The sequence below is a fragment of the Beta vulgaris genome, chromosome 3 (genome assembly GCF_026745355.1).
Source record: "Beta vulgaris subsp. vulgaris cultivar EL10 chromosome 3, EL10.2, whole genome shotgun sequence".
NCBI classification, from domain to species: domain Eukaryota; kingdom Viridiplantae; phylum Streptophyta; class Magnoliopsida; order Caryophyllales; family Amaranthaceae; genus Beta; species Beta vulgaris.
In genome coordinates, this window is record NC_079204.1 from 25,014,867 (window position 1) to 25,028,613 (window position 13,747).

Genomic DNA, 13,747 nt, shown 5'->3' on the forward strand with positions numbered 1-13,747 from the left:
TACTTTACTCGATGTCACATGATTCTTCCAAAGCGCTGGCCTAATTTCTTTTGATTTATGTGAAATTATCTTCAAAATTTTATTGGGATTTGTACCAAGAAAACCATATCTTGTGTGTTATAGGATTTTTTTTTTTGTTTTTATAAATTGTTCGGATGATATTATTGTTGAAGAGGTCAATGAGAATACACCTGATTATAGTGAATTTTTCACGACAACTATATTTCTCACTCGTAAAGCATTGTGTGACCGGGTTACCAAAATGGGTAGGATGCAAAATATGATGATAATCATCGATCGATCACAATATGCTGAAGGGCAAGGCTTGGAAAATGCAATTGCTACCCTCACTTATGAGAGAAGCGGGAGATATAGACTATATAAATCTGTAAAACGTGTAGCTATGGATAAATTTTGCTAGTACAAAAAGGATTGTGTCCTTTTTGACTTCAAGTGAAGGAGCATCTTGGTGGATGCTGGAGCTTGTATGCCACTAATGGCAAGCACAATCATGATCTTCTAGATTTCAATTGAGACCGTGTGATTATTAGCAGGTTAAGTAATGATTAGCTCAATTTGGTAGAAGAGTTAATTACATCTCATCTAAATTTGGGCAAAAACAAATTCCCCCAATTTTTTTTTGCCGAAATTTATTTTTGGGTTTTTCCAGCATTTTTCAAAATTATTTACAATATTTTCAGAAATCAGAATAAATGATTTTGGTATTTTCTAAAATAATTTCAAAGCAAAAAAGAAATGGTGAAAGAAAGTTTAGAATTATCAAATTATAACCTTTTTATATTTTTTGCGTGTAAATAACTAAGCATACTAATAATTAAAAAAATTGTGTTGAGTTGCGTGAAAAAGAAAACGTTTCATTTATTTAAAACAAAACTGAGGAAGTATTAGAATTTTCACATTGGTTAGTGCACTATGAGTCTATGACAAATGGAAATTTCCGAAATCGGGTTGTGCCAACACTTTTGTACACCTAACAAACACAACATACAAAAGAACACACCATACAGCAACATTGCTAAGCAAAACCCGACAATTCGTCCACGCAAGATCCCTGATCGTAATTCGTAAATGTAAATGGTGTTAATGTTAAGAAACGGAAGCAGATAACTTCATTTCCTTCCTTCAAAGGACAAAGAGGAGAGAGAAAATCATAGAAGCTGTCCAATTTAATTTCCCCTGCACTTTCCAATCTCCAATCCCAGAAGAATTTTGCACATACATCCAAATTTGGAGGGGTAAACTGTAAACAGAAGAGGGGTGGGGTAGGAGAGAGAGAAATCACAAAAAAGAGAGGTTTTAATGGAGTGTTCAAATTCTGAAAATTGTTGAAATTAACTGTTATCGCTGTTTTTGGTTTGTGGGTTTTCTTTATCATGGATTTCTCATGGCTAAATTGTGTCAGAATTACCCTTCTTCTTCTCCTCCTTGCCGCCATTGCTACAGCTTGTTTCACCCTTCCCGTTGAAAAGGTTAATTCTTTGATTTTTGCTTCAGCTTCTCCCAATTTGATGCAATTTGGTGTGGATTTTTTTTGGCAAGTAATTTGATGTGGGTTTTCTTGTTTTGATGACGTGAATGTGTTTGACATATTTCATTGTTTGTTTCTAACTTATTAATGGAGTAATTTACTAAGTATAGTTGATATCATTTGACTTTTTGGGTGCATTTTGCTTTTAATTGTAATTTTTCATGTCAAAGTGTGATTATCTTTTGTTAAGACTTATTTAATTCTATTGGGTATTGTAAATTGTTGCTTGTAGCCATAAAATGGGTGATAAAGTATTGATTCCATGAAAAAAAATAGAGCTTTCATTTACAATTGCAAGACATGAAGTACGACCATATGAGGTGATACTCATAAGCGAATTACTTAGCTAAAAAGATGAAGGTTTTAGCAACAAGAACGCAATCTATGTGATTTCTCTACCTCGGTCATTTCCATTTCTATTCATCCGAACTTTTAAGTCCTACTTTAGTGAGGTTTGATGATATTGATTGAAATTAGTGGTTGGATTTGACAAAACTTTGATCACATAAGTTATTTGTGGCCTATCACTTTGAAATGGATGGAGAATTTTTTGTTTATCTTGGTTTCTTTTAGGAGATGGGTCTAATCAGTTGTGTAACTAACTGTTACAATTTCAACTGTTACAATTTCATTGTCGCATTTTGAATAGCTAATATGCTGTAATTTCCTTCCTTGTAGTTGTTGAAGGATTTCCTAGTATGGGTGGAGCTAAATCTTGGCAGTTGGGGACCTCTTGTTCTGTAAGTTGCCACCAACTTTATTAGTTTGTTCTTGTGGTACAAGCATTGGTGGAACTCCTGGTAGCAATTTTTGTTTTCGTGTTTTCTTCCGGCATATGCTCTTCTTAACCTCGGAGTGCATTTTGAATCTTTGATTTCTTTTTGTTGTTCATTTGTATGCTTGAAGTTCCATGGTTGTTATGATAGTTATATGATTTGGAGATCACAAGCTCAAGTCCTTTCTTCATGGTTTCTCATAGAATGTTATGTTGGTAGTGTTTGCTTGAGAGGTTGTTGGTGGTTCCGTAGGGATGCAATAACAATCACTTTTCTGACCCTATAATGGCATCAATATTATTGTGTGTGATTGTTTGTTTTTGGTGGAGTCTCCTTAAGGGGAGGGGGGGGGGATTGATTCTACGAAAGTACCTATGTCAGAGAAAAATTTAAGTGGTTTTCTCCCCCATTGTTTTGTTATGTAAAAAGAGTATGTTTACAAGGAGATCAAGTGGGGTCCTCCACATCAATGTCTCTCACCTAGCTATAGTTTGTTTATCATCACATATGGAAAAAACCAACAAGAAGATTATGTAAAGTGAAGGCAATTGATATTCTGCATCTATGTAGGCATAGGCGGGGAGAAAAATAAAGGAAAATAACACTTGTACATATTTAAAAGGGGGGGGGGGGGGGGGGTGTGTTACAAAGGCAAAATGTGAAGAAAATGGAAGAGAACGCATGCGGATTTGACAAACCGCCAAATATTCTGCATCTATGTAGGCATAGGCTGCGATTGTACTAGAGGCTGAGTTGTGTCATATTTTTGCCTTCATTTAAATCATAGAAAGCTTTATGTCCCTATTTCTCCCGTGTCCCGTCAGCTCTATCCTCTCAGTGCTGCCACCCAAAGGCTTTTGATGCTTACTGAGTAATAGCTTTATCAGAAATATAAATTGTACTTCTGCTTCCTGACATTTGTGCATGAGCTATTTAACCTGTCTTTACATCTCGAATTGTTAATAAATGGCACATATTTGTGCTTGGAATGACATATGGTATCCTTTTTGTACTAGTATATAATTGGTGCTTGGAGTCTTATGTCCACCAGTGACTCATTTTGTGCACCTTTAAAATTTTAGGGCTGTTGCATACATCCCGCTGACTATCTTGGCGGTTCCCGCTTCAGTGCTCACTGTAAGTATTGATTTATTGATGTCTGATGTTTATGGATGCATATCCTCAAGGATTGCTACATTCGCCCCACTCTATAACTTTGGGCTTATAGTGCATTAATAATGTTGTTCTATGTGGTATTGTTAGTTATCTGATTTGCATATTACACATTAGTAACACATCTGTTCACATGATTATTGTGGTCATATCATGTTGAAAGAATAATTCTTGACCTAGAAAAATGCAAATTTAAGGTTATAATCCGTCTATGTTTTTTTCAAAGAAATCATGCTGTGTCAGCCGCGATTTGTTCCATTTATCTGTTGCAAACCACTTCTGTGGTATCTCGATCATTACAACCATTGTACGCAGAACTCACTTTCTTCCACATTACCACCTTGCAAACGTTGCATTTCATGGATTTTACCCCTTTCTCTGCTGTCTAGAGGCTAATCCCTACAACATCATCTGACCTCACGCTAAAATACTAAACTTTTCATCTCAACTCACCAATACAACACTTGGCTCCATCCCCTTCTCATATACAGTTTTGTTCCACTTTCGTTGTCTCTTACCTTTCTTTCTTTTTCTCTCTTCACTACATGTCTCTCGTTCAAAAGCCACCAACAGTGGCACATGGCTCCCCATCAGTGTTTATCATCAATTGCCCCCTATATGAGATTCCCTTGACTGATTTATTCCACTTTGCACCCACCTTCAAATGAGCTCTGATTCTCTCACGTAACTAATGCATGTTCAATAAATGGGTACGTATAGTCTATTGTTTACAACTCAAATTGGTTATTGAGACCACAATATGAACTTTGCATATGCTAAGTTTTGCGTTCATTTGGTGCGCCTTCCATGCCTTAGATACTTTTAAAACAACACAACTGGTATCATGACTTGAGATAGGTGCAAATATCTCATTATAATCTACTATTAGACAACAAGCCTTCCTACTAACTGTCTAGTGTCTACAGCTTTGTGATGTGTGTGTGCTCTCATCAACTAGAAAATTTGCCTCTTCTATTAGTGTCATCTGACTAGTGGTTCTGCTCTGTTATTGTCACTGGTTATGATGCTCCACTGTGCTGATAGACTTTCTGTTTTGCAGCTTGGGGGTGGCTATCTTTATGGATTGCTGCTGGGATTTGTTGCTGATTCTATAGGAGCTACATTGGGGGCAACTGCAGCTTTTCTTTTGGGAAGAACTGTGAGTTCCTTAGATTAATATATTCATTGATTAAAATATTAAGAGTTGGAGAGTCTCCTGAATCCTGTATCCTGTTTATACTTTGCTGCAATGTTCAAGTTTCATTTCTGTTTATTTGATTTGAGTTGGCCTGTTATCGTTGGTTTCTAATGGAGCTTATGTGCTGGTGGTACCTCAAGAAATTTACTCCAAATGATTATATATCCGTGCTCTACCTTCGGCAGGTGTATTTTGTAGTGATACCTTTGAACCTCATATGCAGATTGGAAGGTCTTATGTTATATCCAGAATCAAGGATTACCCAAAGTTTCGGGCTGTTGCAATCGCTATACAAAGATCTGGCTTTAAGGTATTAGATTTGCTCGCACAACAACCATTTAACTTACTGCTCTTACATATTTACCAGATATAAAACTTCTGGTTGAGGGGAACAATTGAGAAGTGATAGAAGATTGTAGGTTTTGTTGGTTTTAACCAAGCCAATTATATACGACTTTCTAGCCCTTGCTTCTGTGTTCATTGTGCTGTAACTTTTGAGTGATTGCATTGGTTTAAATTTAAATTCAAAAGTTGTTTCGTGTGTCTTGTGATTAGGCCCTAATCCTCTCCTAATTAACTAACCTAAAGCAATGAAGTACTAAAAATTTCTTCCGAATGTAAAGTTTATTTAGTTCCTCTATCTGGCAGTAACAAAGTAGACCAATTTTTATTTTTATTTTTTTTTTGTTTTTTTTTGGAGGGGGTTTATTTAAGAGCTTTTCTTAAAACAGGCTGTCTGAGATCATTTCACCACAACTCTGTTATTCATCAGCATCATCATTGACAATAATTAGCTCACAGAATCAGGATCGATAGGACTAACTCTGTTCTCTCCATTGTGGAGATTCTGCTTGAACGTTGCCAAGTTTACTGTAAATTCTGAATTAGAATTTATCCTTTCAAAAGTTGAGATAACCACCCCCATATGTTATAACTTATACCGTGGTGTATTCAAATAGGACATACATGATTGAGTGTCGATAATTATCTGGAATTGAACATGTGGGAAAAATCCACAGAAGAAGACTAATGCGATCAAAAGAAGGCAGCTTCGATTGATTATATTAACGGTTTTTCCACCATGTACCTGTGACAAATTCTTTTTTGCACCGTATACACTTTCAACTTTCCAAATTCACCATATACTCCTCACTTTTCGAAAAATACATCAACTTATCCTTTTGACTAACAGTGTTAGACTTCCGTTAGTCATTAGGCCCTAATCCTCTCCTAATTAACTAACCTAAATCAAACCCTAACCCTAACCCTAACCCTAATGTAATACCATAACCCTAACCACCCCCAGCCACCCCCGCCCCACCCCAGCCCTTCCCTCCCTTTGATGGGTTTTAAAATATACCGCAAGTGCACGGTGTCTGTTTGGCAGAAACTGGCAAATACGGGTCGATCCACATGGAGAGGAGTTCTACAGATTTTTGTTCAATTATCTAACTACTTCCAGAGAGGAAAAATAATTGGGGAATTAATAACTAAGCTAGAGTAAACTAAAACGCAGAAAAATGGGAATTTATCAAATACTTAAAAACCTAGGGCAATCGATCGGTCCATCATGCTTATACCAGTTTAATCAATATAATATAGTTCAACAACACTTGGATTGAGGTTCGAATAAATGAAGTATTTCGTTAATCCTTGGTCAGGCATTAACAACTCCTAGATTAACATATGCAAGTACGGTCGCTCAACATAATCAAATCTACCTATTGTAATAAGCCTCTAATGAATATGATCTTTCGATTCTAATTCTTATTAGCTAAACATAATTCATGATATTGCGCAATTACATGAATTAAATAAGTATAACAAATCAACAAGAATTATTCTACTTCAATCCAATTATTGAAGAACATTAAACCACAATTAAAAAGGTATAAACATGGCTTCCCTCTCTAAACCCTAGAAATAGACTACTCACTCATTATAATAAAGAACTCAATAAACATAATCAAAGTAAAAGAATTCATTAAATTAAAGAAAGTAAAGAAGAATACCGAATGATTGAAGAACAATGAAAAAGGAAATCGACGATCTATATAATCTTGTAATGTAAAAGTTCAAACAAAACTAGAGAGAGAAACTAAGTGTTTAGCCCTAAAAACGTAGAAAATGAGATGGTCCTTTCGGAAATGTAAAAAAACCTATTTATACTTCTTACAAAACCGGCTAAAAAACCCAAAAAACGCGTCCCGAGAAACCGCCCGGTCGACCGGGCGAAATCCGCCCGATCGGGCGCCGGTCATTCAACTTCTACGACAAAAAAGCAAATCCGCCCGGTCGGGCGCGCAAGCGATTTTGGATATTTTCTTGCCCGGTTGACCGGGCTAACATTCCTTGCATTTTGGTGAAAAATTGATTTCGCCCGTCGGGCAAAACCGCCCGGTCGACCGGGCGGAGAAACAGTGATTTTGCGTCAACTTGTGAAGGTTGTATCTCTCAAACCAGATGTCGGATTGGGGCGTGTGACCTATCATTGGAAAGCCCTTGAAGTCTAGTTTCTAACCCAACTGGAATTTCTTGATTATCAATTGTATATCAAAAGTTATGGCCAAAATAGTGAACAGGTGTCAGTTTTGACACTTCTTTCACCAACTCTTTGCTTCATTCTAACTCGAAATTGTCCCGAAATGATGCATTGTGATCCTTGTGCAAGATATCTTCATCTTCAATGATTAATAGGCTTGATCTTAGGTAATCATAATTAATTTGCATCAAAGTAACCTGAAAATGATCAAAACACGCAAACGGGGAGTAGTAGAGCACAACTTACGTAATTCATTTCATTATACACCTAAATGCTCTAAAAGGAGTTATAAATGCAATCAAAATGCATCTAAAAACTATATATAAATGTGACATATCACCCCTCACCACCCCGACCCGGAAGCCAAGACTAGATGTAGTTATGTTCCTTATACAACCATACCTTTTCGACGTCCCTGGTGATATTAGAGATCTATGCTCTAAGAATGTCACATATGTGTGTAAGATGAAACATAGTAGGGAGATTTCTATTGGTAACCCGTGTTTTGGCTATTTATATATGATAACCAAGAAATAATTATATTTTAAATGATCCCATATTTTTTTAATTCTATGGTGTGACATCAATGATATTTTCTCTTTACTACGACTGTTAATCACACTCTTTTGGGGTTAGTCAATGTTAGCTAATTGCATTAGATCTCTAAATTACACCAAGAATTACACAACCATACGAAGGCCATCTGAATAGAGTTTTGTGCGATTTTATGATTATTTTGTATGATATATGTGTTTTTCTTGTGTGCCTTAATGAAAATAGTTGACTTTTACCTCAAAGAGTGTAATCAGAAATTTTAACACATTTTATCAGTAATGTCATGATGTAGAATAAACATAATATATGGAAAATTCACAAAATAAATTATTTTCTTGGTTACCAAATACAAGTAGACAAAACACGAGGTTGTCAATGAGAATTTCCCAAAGTAATAATGCCGTAAAAAGGAGCAAAAGAAAAAAGATAAAAGGGAATATGTATTATCTGAGGAAAGATCATCAGGAAATGACTATTGGTGTCTTTAGAGGAAACTGATTTTAGTCTTGGCTGAAGGCATTGCCTCAACAAATCTTTATATCTTATCTGGCATGGTTTATTGTATGGGTAAGTTCTGAAAATCGGCAGAATCCACCATAACTTCATCATGATAGATTTGATTTGTGTGATGATGGGATTTTGTTTTTGTTTCTTGAAGTTATAAGTTTCTCTAGAATTTTATTAGGGATTTCTCACAGTGAGATTGTCTGATGAATCTTTCACTTGACATTGAGATGTATTTAACATATTATCCTGATATTAGACATGACCAGTCTGAGTGAAAGAACCAAGCCAAGTTATCATTCTGAATGAACTACAGTTTTCTTTGTATTGTATTTGATGGAGGGTAATTTGAAAAATTCTTTTACTTAAGAGGATTTCTTGAAACCTCGGGGAAAGTGGCATGCCAATTGCTGAATGGTCACTACTGCATGAATGTGGTTTATATTATTGCATCCTCTGTCGGTAGGCTTTAGATTTATACCTTATTGGGAGAAGGGGAGCAGTGAACATGGGTGGCTGCTTGTGCTGTTAATGAACTTGGTTCATTGTTTCTTGTAAGCCATCTATGATCTGATGGTGCTAATGTATTTTTATTTATCCGCTGACAGATAGTCTTGCTCCTGCGGCTTGTTCCTTTACTTCCATTTAATATGATGAACTACCTCTTGTCTGTAACTCCTGTTCCGCTATGGGAGTATGTCCTGGCTTCTTGGTTAGGAATGATGGTAATTTCTATACTCTGTATATTCAAACTTGCTTGGATTTTATATTTACTTCCTAATTTTTCTCTTTCTATTTAGGTCGCACTTTATTGTTTCATTTAGATAGCAGTTCTGTTTAATTTGAGCTTTGAGATTGTAGAAATTTCCTGGTAAGTGAGCGCTTAAGTTATCATTTTTAGTTATCTTTTGTAATTTGAGAGAAAGACAAGACTAGGAAAGCATTCATTTTGAAATGAGAACTTTGCACTCGGCAAATAGAATTGATTCCATGGATGGAGATTAAACTGCACACTTATAGATGGATATCTCAAGTAGGGTTTTTTTATTCGTTTATGTTACTTATTCAGCTGTACTCTTGCAATCTGTATCTCTCGACAAGTATCAGTATTGTCTTGTGAAAGTTGTATAATTGGTCGGTCTGGTTCTCCTTCAAAGACTTTCATGGTCAAACAATGTTATCTTATTCAAAGCTTATTTCTTTCATCGTCTGGGTGGTATTAGACGTAAGTTAATCATCCGAAAAGAACTCAAAGATAATGTTAAATTGTTTGCCGAAAATTTCTCTCCCGATTCTTTGCCTTTTTTATCTCCCTTTTCTCTCAAGCACTACTATAAAGATCTTGGTCAATGATAGCAACTATTCACAAAGAGAGTAATAATGAGAAAAAAAAGTAAAATGAGGGATCAAAGGAAAAAAGGGACATGATGGCAAACATAAAGAAACCAAGAAGAAATTAGAAAATTGGCAATTGTATCCAACACGTGGTGAAAATGGAGTCCGGTAATAAAATGGTTAATATGGTCAATAAAGATTTACAGAATACCTATATATCCAATTTATTTTTTAAAATTCTTACATAGTAGAACTAAAGTCTTTCAAAAACTTACATGCCTCTAATTATTTATGAAGTACCTATATGGTGGAAAGTATTTCAAAATAGCCATCTGACGATTCAGCGTGTATTTTGCTGCACACATTGCAGTGACTGACTATAATATTTAAACGTCTGAATTTGCCAAAGCTTTCGTTCTTCTGAGCATGGATGTCTTTCTTTATATATTGAGAATAGTAATGTTCGTTGATCTTTGAGCATTTCAGTCTGCTTGTTTAAGCTAAGTTGAAACCTATGGGTTTACATTATCTCTCACTTTATCTAACCACGTTCATATAAGCTATTTTCTTCGTGGAACTTACTAATATATGTACCCGTTGTGTTTTTGGTTACAGCCTATAACACTTGCGTTGGTATATGCTGGAACAACTCTTAAGGATCTTTCAGATATCACACATGGATGGCATGAGTTCTCACCGTCTCATTGGGTAAGAGCTGTTGTTTAGTGTCTAGTTACTGATGCAACCACAATAATCGACCTAAATGCATCTTGTCAACTGCGTAACTTTTTACTATGTTGATATTAATGAAATCTCAATATGGTTCTAGTTCCATTACATAATAATATGAAGTTAAAATTGATACTGAATAATCCTACCTTTCATTCGTCTTCTCAAAATTATCCTAACATTGGATATTTCAGAGTAATCCCAACTTTTGGGGAACTTCTTAAAAAATCCAAGTGGTGTTTTGGTCACCTCAATAATTTCTTTTTCCAACTATGGTATGTATAAAATATAACAACTCACATCATTATATAATCCCCTCTCAAAAATTGGGATTGGGAAGACGGGTGAAAGTTATATATATATATATATACACTATATATATAAATATAAATATAAATATATATACTTCCTCCGTTTTTTTTTAGATGTTACACTTTTCAAATCACGGACTCCTAGGTAATTTTTGGAGAGGAGAGAGATAGAGAGAATGAAAAACAAAAGGGCCCCATGTGAACATGTGATAGGAGAGAGATAGAGAGAAGTTATTACCCAAAATAAAAGTGTAACATCTAATTTAAAATTTCCTAAAATAGAAAGTGTAACATCTAAAAAAAAAATGGAGGAATTTTTGGAGAGGAGAGAGATAGAGAGAATGAAAAACAAAAGGGCCCCATGTGAACATGTGATAGGAGAGAGATAGAGAGAAGTTATTACCCAAAATAAAAGTGTAACATCTAATTTAAAATTTCCTAAAATAGAAAGTGTAACATCTAAAAAAAAACGGAGGATGTATATATATATATATATATATGTATGTATGTATGTATGTATGTATGTATATAAAGTTTTCTACTGTGGTTAAGACAAGTCCCTAAATTATTTTTCTCCCAAATCTAAATAAATGCAAACACTGATTTTTGTACTATTCATATACTAACTTTTACCATACTTTTTCTCAAATATTTAAAGAACAATTTTTCATATGTAAAATGTTGTTCGATTAGTCTTGATTTATGTTTCTATTATATGAATTTTTATAATTTTTGCTAATGATTAAAGTTGTCCATTGGCAAGCGTGAAAATCAAATTGTTGCATTTATATCAAACAGAGAAGTACGACATTGTTTTCTAGATAAAATTGTATGTGAATAACAAACCAATTAATATATAATTATATATGTTTTGTACTATTGTTGCAAGAAAACAAACAAACGAACAAATATGCCTACAAATGTTACAACACTTTGGATGTAAAATCCCTACCTATTGTAGCCAAGAACCAGTCCAAGGCCCTGTTGGATAAGTAAACATAAATCTAAACTAATTAGGATTGTCTGAGGCTCTACATAGTACATACTGCCATTCACCAACTTCTAACAATCTTTCCTACTTGAATCAGGAAAGCCAAAATAGCGAACTAGCTGCAACCTTGTATGCCAAGTAAAGGACTTCCAATAGCTCCTTTTGCACTGATCAACGAGTTTGTTGATATTCTTGGATCCGTAGCAAGTTTAGATGTCCATCCAACCATCCTTCCTTGATCTTGGTGTAAACTTATTAATGGATCAATGAATCCCCAGACACCAATATATGTTTTAATTGTGAACATAAACACTTATAACCACAAATAAACTTCAAGAAAAAATCAAGAACTTGTAACTTTGCGTCAAAAACTGCAAATAACTTGACAAGAACTTCAATATTTTCCAAGAAACCTTAAAAGACTTTAGGAACTTGATTTAATGGCTTCATATCAGTATCAGGGATCTCTTCTGGCAATACTACCTCTGTATACTTGTTAGGAGTCTTGCTGCCATGATAATACTTAATTACTTTGTCGACAAGATGACCTGTGCTAACTGATGGCGCTCCCCCCCCCCCCCCAACCCAACCCTAGAATTTATACTAATTTGTGTTATTCTGAATGCAGGCATATCTTATAGTGAGCATATTGGTTTCAGGTATGTTCGCATAGATATTTCCTTTTCTTTTTTTTTTTTTGAAAAAATATGCTTTGAGACAATAAGATTAACACTTAACTATAATATTTTTGGTTGTTTCTTACCTTTGCTATATCTGTGGCAAACAGTTCCTTTGTCCTGCAATTCCTTCATTTCCTTGCCAGAGAAAGTCTATAATAGTTTATTTGCAAGTTGACTAGTATGCCTGGGTTGATAAATTGTTGAAACATTGGGCGCATTTTTGCTTCAGATTGTTATAATAAGTTCATCTTTTGCTTGCAGTGATTTTAATGGTTTGTGTAACTAAAGTGGCTAAGACTGCTTTAGAGAAAGCACTGGATGAAAATCAGAATGTAGATGACCTATCGACATCCGAGCTGCCTATATCAGATGATCTGGTTGGGGATCTTCACGCACTCATTATCAAGATGGATTCATCCCTGGATAGCCAGCAACATTAAAAATTGGTAAGATTTTTTCTATGAATTCTTCACTTTGTGCCTTGGATTCTCATAACTTTGATTTAGACTTCTTTCATTTGCCTACAGCACCCATGTACTCAGACGTTCCTACAAATTGTACAGCCTTACAGTGACATTACCTTCGTGATATTGGCAGCGAACTACAAATGTGTATAGCTTTTTCATGGATAACTGGATTTACTACATTGAGATAGTTAAAAAGGCTGGTTAGGATTATGCTGGAGAGCTCATGCAACAACTGGCCAATAGAAATCTTTTGTCCCATATGGTATCTCATTTGGTGTCCCGAATAACACTCATGTTACCACCTAACCCACATACAATTGTTTGAGGGAGGGGGCGGGGGATAGTGGGACTGGGACATATAATGAGACATGATCTCAAGTCTCAACCCAGTAACTGGCGGAAATGAAAAGATGTTGCTAGAACTTAGAAGAGATTGTTTCCTTTGACATAGGCTATTAACCTAACTATTTGTGAACACTTTTTAATATCAAACTAGTATTTGGTTACGGGTAATGTCCCGTGTCAGTTACAATTATCAAATATATTATTATTTATAAATGCGATGTTGATTTTATTAGCTTTTGTTACAATTTGTCTAGTGTGAAATTGGACAATGAACATTATTGCATGATAAGTTGAAAAAAAAATTATAAGGATTTGGAGATGAAAATAACAATTTCAATGAAATTGGGGTAAAAAAATGTTATTACCTTAATATAAATGTTGGAGATCAAAAGGCTTGTTTATGGTCTTTATAGTTACATATAATGATAAGATTTTATTATGTTTTACTTTGAAACATTAAACATCATAATAAACATTGTAATAGTAGTAGATTGATGGTTAAATTTTCATATTTCATTTCAAATGTCATGTGCTCGTTTTCTAATAGCTATACATTAATAATATTTTTAAATGAGATTATAAACATGTGTAT

At 34.8% G+C, this 13,747-nt stretch overlaps 1 protein-coding gene across 2 annotated transcripts; it reads left to right on the plus strand.

Annotated features, from left to right (window-relative positions):
- The first annotated feature begins 967 nt into the window (after window positions 1-967).
- Window positions 968-13,387, plus strand: LOC104906793 (uncharacterized). Of its 2 annotated transcripts, none has more exons than XM_010695607.4 (10): window positions 968-1,490; window positions 2,228-2,289; window positions 3,408-3,462; window positions 4,559-4,657; window positions 4,920-5,006; window positions 8,906-9,022; window positions 10,248-10,340; window positions 12,292-12,322; window positions 12,605-12,789; window positions 12,850-13,387. In XM_010695607.4, the coding sequence occupies exons 1-9, from the start codon at window positions 1,395-1,397 to the stop codon at window positions 12,781-12,783; spliced, it is 819 nt and encodes a 272-aa protein (XP_010693909.2). In that variant the 5' UTR covers window positions 968-1,394; the 3' UTR covers window positions 12,784-12,789; window positions 12,850-13,387. The 2 variants fall into 2 exon arrangements, with proteins under 2 accessions (XP_010693909.2, XP_010693908.2); XM_010695606.4 differs by having other exon boundaries at window positions 970-1,490; window positions 12,871-13,387.
- Window positions 13,388-13,747: the final 360 nt, after the last annotated feature.